The 12,668-nt window shown below is 38.8% G+C and overlaps 1 protein-coding gene across 1 annotated transcript; it reads left to right on the top strand.

Annotated features, from left to right (window-relative positions):
• The first annotated feature begins 10,665 nt into the window (after positions 1-10,665).
• MAGEH1 (MAGE family member H1) lies at positions 10,666-12,132 on the top strand. The gene has a single exon (XM_017519626.1). The coding sequence runs from the start codon at positions 10,945-10,947 to the stop codon at positions 11,602-11,604; it is 660 nt and encodes a 219-aa protein (XP_017375115.1). The 5' UTR covers positions 10,666-10,944; the 3' UTR covers positions 11,605-12,132.
• Positions 12,133-12,668: the final 536 nt, after the last annotated feature.

Genomic DNA, 12,668 nt, shown 5'->3' with positions numbered 1-12,668 from the left:
GTTATTTATCTAAGGTCAGTGGCAATTATCTCTGCTGTCAAACACTCTGTGTCACCCACCACATTAGTATAACTATTCATTCAGCCTCTACTCCTATGTTTAAGATAATTTTCACAAGAGCTGGCTGAAGCAACACATTGGTAACCTGTCAAGATTTCTTTTTCTCTTTTCAGGGGGAAAGGGTTATCTTAAAAATAAATTATTTTCAGGGACTTTGGGAATCTAATGATAAATATTACACATAATCTATGACTAGCTTAATCCTTTATGTAGTCTTTAAAATAGGAATTCCTCGGCGTCGCTCCTGGCCACACTTTCCTTGCCTATGTTGTTGCTATGTGTATTTGAGAGTAATATCGGCATTCCTTTTGAGATGTTCTAAAAGTCATAGTTGTCAGTTATACAGAGTAGTCTTCCTTTTTCCCACTTTCAGTGTAGTCTCACTGAACAGTAATAATAGCAATAGCTAACATCTGCACAACACCTTACAGTTTGCAAAGAATGTTCACACATTCTCATTTCAGTTTTGCATAGTGAACCTGTTACGCGATGTCTCTTGATGTCGATGCTAAAAGTGTTAGAATCTTTAAATCACTAGAGTCCTTGAATATGCTGTAGTATTGAATAGTGCCCTGACTAGAAGGAGGATTTAGATGAATATGCTGTAGTATTGAATAGTGCCCTGACTAGAAGGAGGATTTAGATGTGTTGCATTTCAAGCCATGTGTAATCATCAGAATGGGGGGCTTGTTTTCTTTAGCTACTTGAATCAGATTTACTTTTGCAAGTGATGCTTTTCTAACCGTTAGCTGGATGGATTCTGTATTCACTATATTGTAGCCTGTAATTTGTATAAATTTACTATCTGTTGTCATTTTAAAAAGCGTTCATAATGCCAAAAAAATAAAAAGAGGAACTATGGAAACTATACAAACACATGGAAATTAAACAATATGGTGCTGAATGATCAGTGGGTCAAGGAGTAAACTAAGCAGGAAATTGAAAAAAATCATTGAAACAAATGATATGGGAAACATAATATGCCAAACCTAGGGGATACAGCAAAAGCAGTACTAAGAGGAATGTTTATAGCTATAAACACCTACATTTAAAAAGTAGAAAAACTTCCAGTAAGCAACCTAACAATTCATCCTAAAGAGCTAGAAAAGTAAGAACAAACCTAGCCTAAAATTAGTAGAAGGAAACAAATAATAAAAATCAGAGCACAAATAAATGAGACTAAAATGAAAAAAACCCAAACATCAATAAAATGAAAAGTTGGTTTATCAAAGAAATTTTTTAAAATTGACAAAACTTAAGCCACACTAAGAATAAAAGAGAAAATACCCAAATAAATAAAATCAGAGATAAAAAGGGAGACATTACAACTGATACTGTAGAAATTCAAAGAATCATTAGAGACTTCTATGAAAAACTATATGTCAATAAGTTGGAAAACCTAGAAGAACTGGACAAATTCCTAGACATATACGACATAGCATTATGAAACCATGAAGAAATCCAAAACCTGAATAGACCAATAACAAGCAATGAGAGCCAAACTATAATAATAAAAAAAAAAAATCTCACAGCAAAGAAAAGCCAGTGACCCCATGGCTTCAATGCTGAATTCTACCAAACATTTAAAGAAGAGCTAATACCAATCTTAATTAATCTATTCCAAAAAATAGGGATGTGTTGGAATGATTCCAAATTGATTTTATGAGGTCATTGTATAAGGTCATTACCCTGATACCAAAACCAGACAAAGATACAGTAAAAAAAAAAAGCACAAAATTATACTCCAATAACCCTGATGAATATTGGTGCAAAAATCCTCAACAAAATACTAGCAAAGCGATTTCAACAACACATTAAAAATATCATTCATCATGACCAAATGGGATTTAACTCTGGGATGTGAGGATGTTTCAACATATGCAAACCAGTCAATGTGATACATCATATCAACAAAATGAAGGCCACAACCATATGATTAATTCAATTGATGCTGAATGAGCATTTGATAAAATTCAACATCTCTTCATGGAAAAATAAAACCTCAAAAAACTGAGTATAGAAGGAACATACCTCAACACAATGGACACCATTAAAAACACAGATGACAGACCCACAGTTAGTATCACACTGAATGGGGAAAAACTGAAACCCTTTCCTCTAAGATCTGGAGCAAGACAAGGATGCCCACTTTCACCACTGTTATTCAACATAGTACTAGATGTCCTAGCTAAAGCAATCAGACAAGAGAAAGATATAAAGAGAATCCAAACTGGAAAGGAATAAGTCAAATTATCCTTGTTTACAGATGACAAGATCCCATATTTGGCAAAACCTAAAGACTCCACCAGAAAACTCTTAGAACCAATAAATTCAGTAAAGTTGCAGGATACAAAATCAACATACAAAAGTTAGTAGCATTTCTATATGCCAACAGTGAACAGACTGAAGAGGAAATCATGAAACCAATCCCATTTACAAGAGCTACAAATAAAATAAACCACCTAGGAATTCACTTAGCCAAGGAAGTGAAAGATCTCTACAATTAAATACATATAACATTGATGTGATAAATTGAAGAGGACACAAAAAATGGAAAGCTATTTCATGATCATGGATTAGAAGAGTCAATATTGCTAAAATGCCCATATACCCAAAGCAATCTACAGATTAAACGTAACCCCTATCAAAATGTCAATGACATTCTTCACAGAAATTTTTAAAAAATCCTAAAATGTATGTGGAACCACAGAAAAACCAGCATAGCCAATGCAATCCTGAGTAAAATTAACAAAACTGCAGGAGTCACATTACCTGACTTCCAATTACACTACAGAGTGATAATAACCAAAACAGCATGGTACTGCCATTTAAACAGACACATAGACCAATGGAACAAAATAGAGAGCTCAGACATACATCCATACATCTACAGGAAACTCAATTTTTACAAATATACCAAGAACCTACATTGGAGAAAGGACAGTCTCTTTAATAAATGGCATTGGAAAAACTGGATATGCATATACAGAAGAATGAAACTAGACCCTATCTCCCACCATATACAGAAATCAAATCAAAATGGATTAAACATTTAAATCTAAGACCTCAAACTATATAACTACTAATAGGAAACATTGGAGAAACTCTCCAGGACATTGCTCTGGGCAAGTAATAATTCTTGAGTAATAACCCGCAAATGCAGGCAACCAAAGCAAAAATGGACAAATGTGATCACATCTAGTTAAATAGTTTCTGCACATCAAAGGATACAATCAACAAAGTGAAGAGACAGCCCATATAATGGGAGAAAATATTTGCAAACTGTTTATCTGACAAAGAATTAGTAAGCAGAATATCTAAGGAGTTCAAACAACACAACAGAAAAAAATCTAATAATCTGATTTAAAAATGGACAAAAGATCTGAACAGACATTTCTCAAAAAGAGATATGCAGATGGCAATAGCTGCTGCCTATTTTAGATGGAGAGTGTGCTTGTGAGTTTGCCCCAGTTCCTATGTCACCGAGTCTACAAAATGTATTTACATATCCTTCTTGGTCCCTATGTGTATTTGAGTTTAGAGCCCTGCTTATAAGATCATAAGATTTAATTCAATTCTATCAGTCTGTGATAGAGTCAGTTCAATATTTTGCACAATTTTCCAGATTCCATAAACTCCTTAACTTCTACCCATTTCCACATCAGGGTATCTTTGCTCTTATTTCAGATTTTGAAATGCTCTCATTAGAACTTCCTGCTTCCGTTCTGAGTCTGTTTCTGCCACCGTTACCATCCTGCCACCCCAAACCCCTGATTTACAAGGTAACAAATTGTTTTATTTAGTAATCAGGCTTCTATCATTTATTTTAACTTGACACACAAAATTGTATATATTTATGGTGTACAAAATGATGCATTGTGAAATAGCTAATTCAAGCCAATTAACATATTCATTGCCTCACATACTTATCACATTTTGTGGTGATAAAAATCTACTCTCTTTGCAATTTTCAAGTACATAATACATTGTTATTAACTAAAGTAGCCCTGTTGTACAATGGATCTCTTGAAACTAATCCTCCTAATTGAAATTTTGTATCCTTTGACCAACATCTTTCCAGTCCTTGCCCCTAAACTCTGAAAACCACCATTCTATTCTCTGCTTCTATGAGTTCATCTTTTCAGCTTCATCATATAAGTGAGATCGTATGGTATTTATCTTTCTTTGGCTGGCCTATTTCATTCAACATTACATCTTCTGGGTTCATCCACTTCATCACAAATGACAAGATATCCTATTTTAAGGCTAAATAGTATTCCACTGTGTGTATATAGCACATTTTCTTTATACATTCATCCATTAATGGTTTTTTTCCCCATATCTTGGCTTTTGTGAATAATGCTGCATTGATCATTGAAATGCAGAACATCTCTTTCACATACTGATTTGAATTCCTCTGGGTATATACTCAGTAGTAGGATTGCTGAATCACATGCTAGTTCTATTGTTAATTTTTTGAGGAACCTCCAAACTGTTCTCCTTTCAAAGTGGGGACATGATGTATCACATTTCAGTTCTGCATAATGCAGTGATTTGCAAAGTTACACCCAGCAGAGGTTCTCTAAGTCTAGGACCCTGAGCAAGGCCAATGTGGAAATAGCACTCTTCCCACCAAAAGGTGACACATAGTGTGAGCAAAAAATGATCTGTTTATTGTTTAAAGATGCTGAAGTTTGAGAATTATTTATTACAGCAGCAAAATATAACCCATCCTAGCTGATGTACTTGAACTACAGCAAATAATAATAAATTTTAAAATCCTGATATGCTGCCTTAATATTGGGAACCCCTGCCCTGACAATTTTTTACTTAATAATAACAATTCTTATTGCCCTAAACAATTCTTTCCTTAATAATATACAGTGAATTGTTTTCGAGTCATTCAGCTGAATTTTTTCACCTGCTTAAAACCCCATAACTAAATTACTGATCACAGTTTAAAAGACCCTTGATTTCTCACTACTCCTCCTTATACAGTGTCCACTGTTCAATTGCTTATACAAGGCATACCTTTATGGTCCTTAAGGTGATGGCTTATGGTTGGCCCTGACATCTTCACATCTTCAAACTAGGAGTACTCTTTATGTAACAGTTTTCAGGATGTCCCTGCCTATGTACTTAGGACGAGGGAAGGCAAAACCTGCATTTACCAAAAGAATATATGCAAACTATCCCACCCTCCTCAACTATGAGTATATTGTATGTAGAGAGTTGAATTCTATCTGTACTTTTTAGGCTACAAAGGTTTTTATTAATTTTGAAGTGCTGACTCCTGACAATTGTGGAGTAATTAGAGGTGGATTATAGATGACCTCTGGCCTCAGAGCCATTCAAGATTCTCAGGGAAGTGGGATTTAGCTCAGCTGGGATATGCCCCTTTGCCTTGTTACACCTCACAATCCTTCACACACCCATACTACCCCCTACTCCTTTAGTCTGCAGCCACACCCAACTCTTGGCTTCGTGATAAGGGCATGGGCTATGACATCAAACAAATCTGGGCTAGAACCCAGGTCACAAAACTTAACACATACATTGAACAAGTATTTGTTCTTATTATGTCTCAGATGCCTCATCTTTAGAATTATAGTCATCATAATAACTATATTATAAATGGAACATGTATGCAAAATGCCTGGCAGAGACGAACTGCTCAAGAAATGGTCACCATTATTATTGATACCCTGTTCCCATTCCTCTCCTGTGTCCATGCTTCTAACTCGGTAAGGATCCTCCATGCTAGGCTTCCACATCCATAGGAAGAATGCCTACTCTTCCGGAATTCTGTGAAGGTTTGATAAGATAAAGTATGCCAAAATTTTAAATAGACAAGTGCTGAGTAGATGGTCTGTCTCAGAGGGACCAGCATTGGAACCTTCACATAGAACCAGAATCAAGGATAAAGGTGTGCAAGCAAATGCTGGTTTACTTATGAATGGGTGCATATTTACATGACTACATGCATGCAGGCATGCAAACACACAGAGGGGTGAGTCTGAGGATCTCCCCTGCTTGATCAGTATAGGCTCATGAACTGGAAGAACCTAAGGCTGAGGGTCAAACATGCTAATGACTGCAGCTGAGAGATGTTAAGGAAGGAAGGAAGGAAGGAAGGAAGGAAGGAAGGAAGGAAGGAAGGAAGGAAGGAAGAAAGGAAGATATATTGCTTCATTTCTTCATTTGTTCATTCATTCATTTGATCCATCATGTCTCATTTTTTGAAGGATGTTTTATGGGCCAAACCCCATTCAGCTAGCAAGGCACACAACCCAGCATCTAAGGAATATAGACTAGTGATGGGAATCAAGTAAGTGCCTCCTTAGGAGGATCATGTTATGATCCATCTTACGACCAAGAGGCCCTTGGATGAGAAGAGGCTGGAGATGAGGTAAGGAAGACGGAGCCTGCTGCATAAATCTACACAGACCACCCTACACAACAAGAATGGTGGTAATGGGAACAACATCATTAAAGACCCACAGAACAATGTCTAGGGCATCAGGGGAAGTTCATGAAAACTCCTGATTCCATTGCCTATCAGGGATTTGATATCAGGTCTGTTATTGTGCCATTCACAGCCTCAGATGCCTCATGTCTACATTGGGCATCCAAATGACAGTGACCACCTAGAGATAATGCACATGAAGAATGGCAGAAGGAAGTTATTTATTCTTGATATTATGAATATTAATATGATGGATTTCAGACATATGTTGAAGTAAGAAATGCAACCACCATTCATTTCCTAAGAAAAGTGATGCAGCAGATAACACCTGAGAAACTTTAATGTAATTGAGTACTTTTTAAAAAAATTTGAGGATGAAGATATCCCACTTCTGCCTCCAGATTCATTTCCACTCCTAAAGAGAAAGCATGAAGGACTGGTGGCATTCCCATTAGGAAAAGGTATGAGTATGTCCAAGAGTAGCAAAAAAGGTACTCTAAACACACCAGTGGTAGGCACCAGTCACAGAGGGGCATGCAGAGTTATTTAATGTGTTGAATCATTTGGCATTTTTGTTCAGATTGCCCCTATCACTTCGGGCATGTACGCACCGTGAGATGCCAGAGGATCTCAGGATGCATTTCAGGAAGCATCGTCATACCTATGATGATGGGCTCAATTTGGGGTTCTAAGAATTGTCATTTTGAGAAGAGTCCATGGGGAACCAAGCATGGGTTTACCCGTGCTTAAAGAGAGAATCTTCTCTAAGACACAAATGTCATAGGCAATACACAGCCCTCCCACAATTCTGAGGGCAGGCTACACCTTGCTTTGCTCTGTGACTGTGTGTTCTGGGAGGCTAAGCATTAGTATGGCTTAAGCAGCCATTTAAAATCTAAAGATACGTCAGTAGGACAAGGTACCCAAGAGAAGTACAAGGCAGCTGATCTGCTTCTCCTCCTGTATTCTGAATCTCATCTCCTACCCAAGCAAGAAACCGGGTATCCCACTTAACCTGTTTCTCTCCCTCACTGCCCAGATCCCAGATCCAAGAAATCCACAAGGCTTATTGCTGCTGTCTTCTAAACATCTGTCATATTCATTTCCTTCTCTCCATCTTCACTCTATTTCAGATCACTACTTCACACTGCAGCCAAAAAGATTTTGCTAAACCACAGATGTGATCTCCTCAATATCTTGCTGTAAAACATTCAGTGATGCCCCATCCAGTGCCTTTGGGGTAATGTTCAACAAGCCTTATATATTGCAGAATTATGTAGTCAGACAAGTTCTGACAATAGGAAGCAGACTTCCTAATGAAGAATCAAGAAACAACCATAAATTACCTCTATTCTGACTGAACTAGAAGGAAGAATTTTAAATCATTAATCAAACATCCTGAATACAAAATTGGCTCTCATACTCCATTGGAAATATTGCCCATTTGAGAAAACGGGCATTGCATTTTAGTGCAGCATTGTTTTTAGAAGATTAAATAAGTTAGAAATACAATATACTCAGCCAACAGGCAGACACTTGAAATTATGGTAAATCCATTGCAAAGAATATCATTCAGCCATTAGAATGAAAGAATTATAGGTATAAATTGAGACTTCATTATTAATTAGGAAAAAGGTTTGCCTGGAAATTCAATGTGGAATGGTTTGATTTTTGTAAATGAAACAAAGTAGAAAGCCATGTGCTCTATCTAAACATATACATGCCAACACATCCAGTAATCCTACTCATTGATACTGATACTAGAGAAATGCATTCACATGTTCACAGGGCACACACATACAAATATTAATAAGAGTATCATTTTGTTTTGGAAAAATTGAAACTGCATAAGCATGGATCATTGGAACAAGATAAATTGAAAATGATGAAATGTACAAAGTTAAAATAAATGAACTAGAGCTTCATGTAGCTACATGGATAAACATAAAAAGTAGAAAACTGAGCTGCAAAACCAAAGTGCTGAACAAGGTATACAGTGTGGTGATGTGCTTTAAATAAAGGCAAAGATCTTATGTTGTGTATGGACACATAAGTAGGTAGTAAATATATACAAGGCTCCATGAGTATAATAATTGCTGACTTCATTATAGTAGAGCACAGTGGGGAGGGAGAGAGCAGAGTGGGTCAGAGAAGATGTAAAAGGAGCATTTTACCATATCTGATATGTAAAATATAAACAGTAAGTATGTCCTAATATTTAGATTTTATATAGCTGGCCATTGGTGTTTATAATACTAATTTATCTTCCCTATGGTTGAGATTCATTTGCAGTAAAAAAAAAAAATTCATGCTAAAAACAAGCAAATAAACTGCAAAAGTAATCCCATCATTTTTGTTTCATGAGGGTAGGAGTGTACATGCCATAGACTTCCGTGCAAGACCCAAATTCCTGGAAACAGTAAAGTAAGTTCAGACCTGCATTGAAAAACAATTTAGAGCAATTATCAGTGGACTGGAAACTGTAAGAATTCTCAGAATGTGGGACAGCAGATAGAGCCAGACTACTGGTTTGAGTAAGACATGACCCAGAACAAGTGCAAAGGTTATTCCAAATGGAGGGCTGGCTCAAGAGTGCTCTATGTCCTGGAAAGGTGCTTTCTTTGCTAAACCAAATTGATTTATTGCTAAACTTACCCAACAGGAGGACTTGGTAGGCTCTAATTACAAAGAAAATTTCAGCCAGAGAGGCATATTCATTTGTTTTTAAAGAGTTCAGTTAAGAGCATCTATAAAATCGTTTCCATAACGTATTCCATCAGCACGCATTTATTAAATGCCACATTCACACACTGCTTCAAAAACCTTTAGAGGCAAAGTCTGTGCTTACCATGTGATAAATGCTTTTCATTTTTTTGTCTCATTTAATTCTCACAACCCTATGAGGGTGGTACTTTAACCCCACTTTACAGATGGGAAAACAGGCTCAGAGAGAAGTGACTTGCTTAAACTAACACCTTGAATGACATAAGAAAGAAACAGAATGCTAGCTATAGGGCTTTCCTCAATGGAGTAAAAATGGACTCATTAACCTTTTGGGCAGATCAAGACAAGCTTCATAGAGAAACAGGTCTGTGAGCAGCCAGATGGAATTTAGATAGTTGGAAAAGACTGAGAAGGCAGGTCAGGCAGAGCAAACAGTGAGCAAAAGCAAGCAGTAGATAAAGTTCAGAGCATCCTCTGAAAGAAGCAAAATAAATCAGGTGTCCAGGTAGACTGGAACTTAGAAACCTTAGAGCCAACCTGCACTCCATCACCTCCTCCCCATTTCCCACTTCATACATTTTGTCTGCAAAGTCCTTCAATGGTCACCTTTAAAATGTCTTTCTGCCTTTCCATCCCCATGGCAACATCCTGAAGGCTTACTTTAGTTCCCAGGGCGTTTTACTTTAATTGCTTCCTATGTGGTCTGTCAGGAGTTGGTCTGCTCTTCTGCGAGGCTGCACAAATGCAATTCCTTTGATCCTATCACTGCCGTGCTTTCATACATACATACATACATAAGTGTGGTAGATACATGCACTATATATAATGTGGTAGATATATGTACTATATATGTATGTATGTATAAAAGCAGGGCAGTATATATATATATATTAGTGCATATATTTACCACATTTTAAAGGCTCTGTACCTCTTTCTCCCTGTTTGTTTCTGCAGCCCCATCTCCTCACATCAACCAGCACATCTGCCATAGCAATATTATCAGGGTCCTATACCGGAACACGAATAGATTAGTATATAAACAAATGCCTTCTGAAAACAGGGCAAGTGAATGAACTCGCTGTGTAAGCCAAGACAGGAAAGGAAGGCTGGAGACAGCTGACTCCTTCCAAGAATGCACCGTCCCTTCTCTCGGACCTTCCAACCCCCAAAAAATAGCCCGTTGTCAGTGGGAATGAGCCGACTCATTCCTCTAGACCCAGGAGCCAATCTTGGAACGTTCGTACTAGACTGAAAATACAGAAACTGTAAGCTATTTTTTTTCTCTTTTGCAAACTCCAGTCCCCACCAATCTCTAGCTGTCATTTATACCCTTGTCCCACCCCTGTCGCTGCCTGCCCCTTTTCCTATCTGCTAGCGGAAGTCCCGGTGGAGGACCAGCCTACTTCCTCTTTGGTGCTAGGAGTATGCGTGGCAGGAGAGGCGGGGCCCATTTGCCGAGCGTTCTCCCGGGCTCGCAGCTGCGGCTAGTGCTGGCGGCGGCTGCTCGCGCAAGTCAGCTGGCGTGGGAACTAGCTTTGTAGCTGAGAACGGCTGGTTTATTGCTACAAAGACTCTATTGACATAGGTAGCTCCAGCGGCAGCAGCTGCTTAGGGTATAAACCAGTTGCTTTCTGAAGAGGCTACAAGCATCCTTCCGCAGGATTGCTGTAAGCTTTGAGCCCCCAGCAGGAAAAATGCCTCGGGGACGAAAGAGTCGGCGCCGCCGTAATGCAAGGGCCGCAGAAGAGAACCGCAACAATCGCAAAATCCAGGCCTCAGAGGCCTCGGAGACCCCCATGGCCGCCTCTGTGGTAGCGAGCACCCCTGAAGACGACCTGAGCGGCCCCGAGGAAGACCCGAGCACTCCAGAGGAGGCCTCTACCACCCCTGAAGAAGCCTCGAGCACTGCCCAAGTACAAAAGCCTTCTGTGGCCCGGAGCAATTTTCAAGGCACCAAGAAAAGTCTCCTGATGTCCATATTGGCGCTCATCTTCATCATGGGCAACAGCGCCAAGGAAGCTCTGGTCTGGAAAGTGCTGGGGAAGTTAGGAATGCAGCCTGGACGTCAGCACAGCATCTTCGGAGATCCGAAGAAGATCGTCACAGAAGAGTTTGTGCGCAGAGGATACCTGATTTATAAGCCGGTGCCCCGTAGCAGTCCGGTGGAGTACGAGTTCTTCTGGGGGCCCCGAGCACACGTGGAATCGAGCAAACTGAAAGTCATGCATTTTGTGGCAAGGGTTCGTAACCGATGCTCCAAAGACTGGCCTTGTAATTATGATTGGGATTCCGACGATGATGCAGAGGTTGAGGCTATCCTAAATTCAGGTGCTAGGGGTTATTCCGCCCCCTAAGCAGATCTGAGGCAGACCCTGGGGGGTGGAAAAAAGGGTCACAGTTACCCCAGGTAGTAGATGGCCAGGGTCCTAAGTTGAAAATGACATGGATTGGGGGCGGGGGAAACTATTTGATATTTGTGATCAGTGATAATTGTTTAACTGCGAAATAGAGTGTTTCCTTTGGATAATGGAAAATTGTATTCGTTTTAAAATTCTGTTTCTTGAGAGTAACAATATGTTTAAAAATATAATTGAACAGATTTTTTTCTTTGATTCCTGTCATTGATATTTAGTATAACAGTTTTGCTAACATTATAAAATGAAGTCATTCCATCATAGTCTATGATCTGGTAAAGCACTTATAGAAATAAGCTGTTCTTTTGAAATTGAAATACCCAGTAAAATGTTGAAGAAGGATGGAGCATTTCTTCATATATAACTTTTCTGAAACCTTTTGTGTCTGTTGTGTGAAGACTGACATTTACCATGATTTTCTTTAGTTACTGCAGAACACAGAGAAAAATAAAAGCATAATTACTAGTACATCTTGCGCATTTTCTGACCACCTGTTATGCGAGGCATCAGTCTAGGTACTAGGGATACTCCCTAGCACACATCCTCCAGGTCCAAAGAATGTTCTAGATTATGTGGGAGAGAAAAATAGGTAAAATGGCAATGCAGTAAACGCTGCAATAGAGAACAAGCCTGAAGTGCCATGAAAATGTAGAACACGTAATGTGACCTGCCTTGGGGAGTGGGGCAGCAAAGGGAGCATCATAGGATGTGTGAAAATTCAAGAGACACTAAAATAAGTTTGGGGATACTGGAAAGGATCATCAGAATATATGATGAAAATATTATGTATTAGATATTTGATTGGATACTCCGCCCAGCATAGGGGAGGGAACACTGGCAAAAAGAAGAGGACATCACAGGATACCTGCCATGGAAATAGAAAATACACATAAATCCTCCTGAGAGGAGGAAGGCAGAGGGAAGGGTGGTTGCAGGGGAAAACGTTGTCACTGGGTACTTCAGAAATAACAAAAGATGGGACTGTTGGAAAATTGTTGGTGAGG

Source organism: Cebus imitator, unplaced genomic scaffold (assembly GCF_001604975.1).
Source record: "Cebus imitator isolate Cc_AM_T3 unplaced genomic scaffold, Cebus_imitator-1.0 Scaffold759, whole genome shotgun sequence".
Lineage (NCBI taxonomy): Eukaryota > Metazoa > Chordata > Mammalia > Primates > Cebidae > Cebus > Cebus imitator.
Note: the sequence above shows the minus strand (reverse complement) of the source record. Positions and strands in the feature narration are given on the sequence as shown.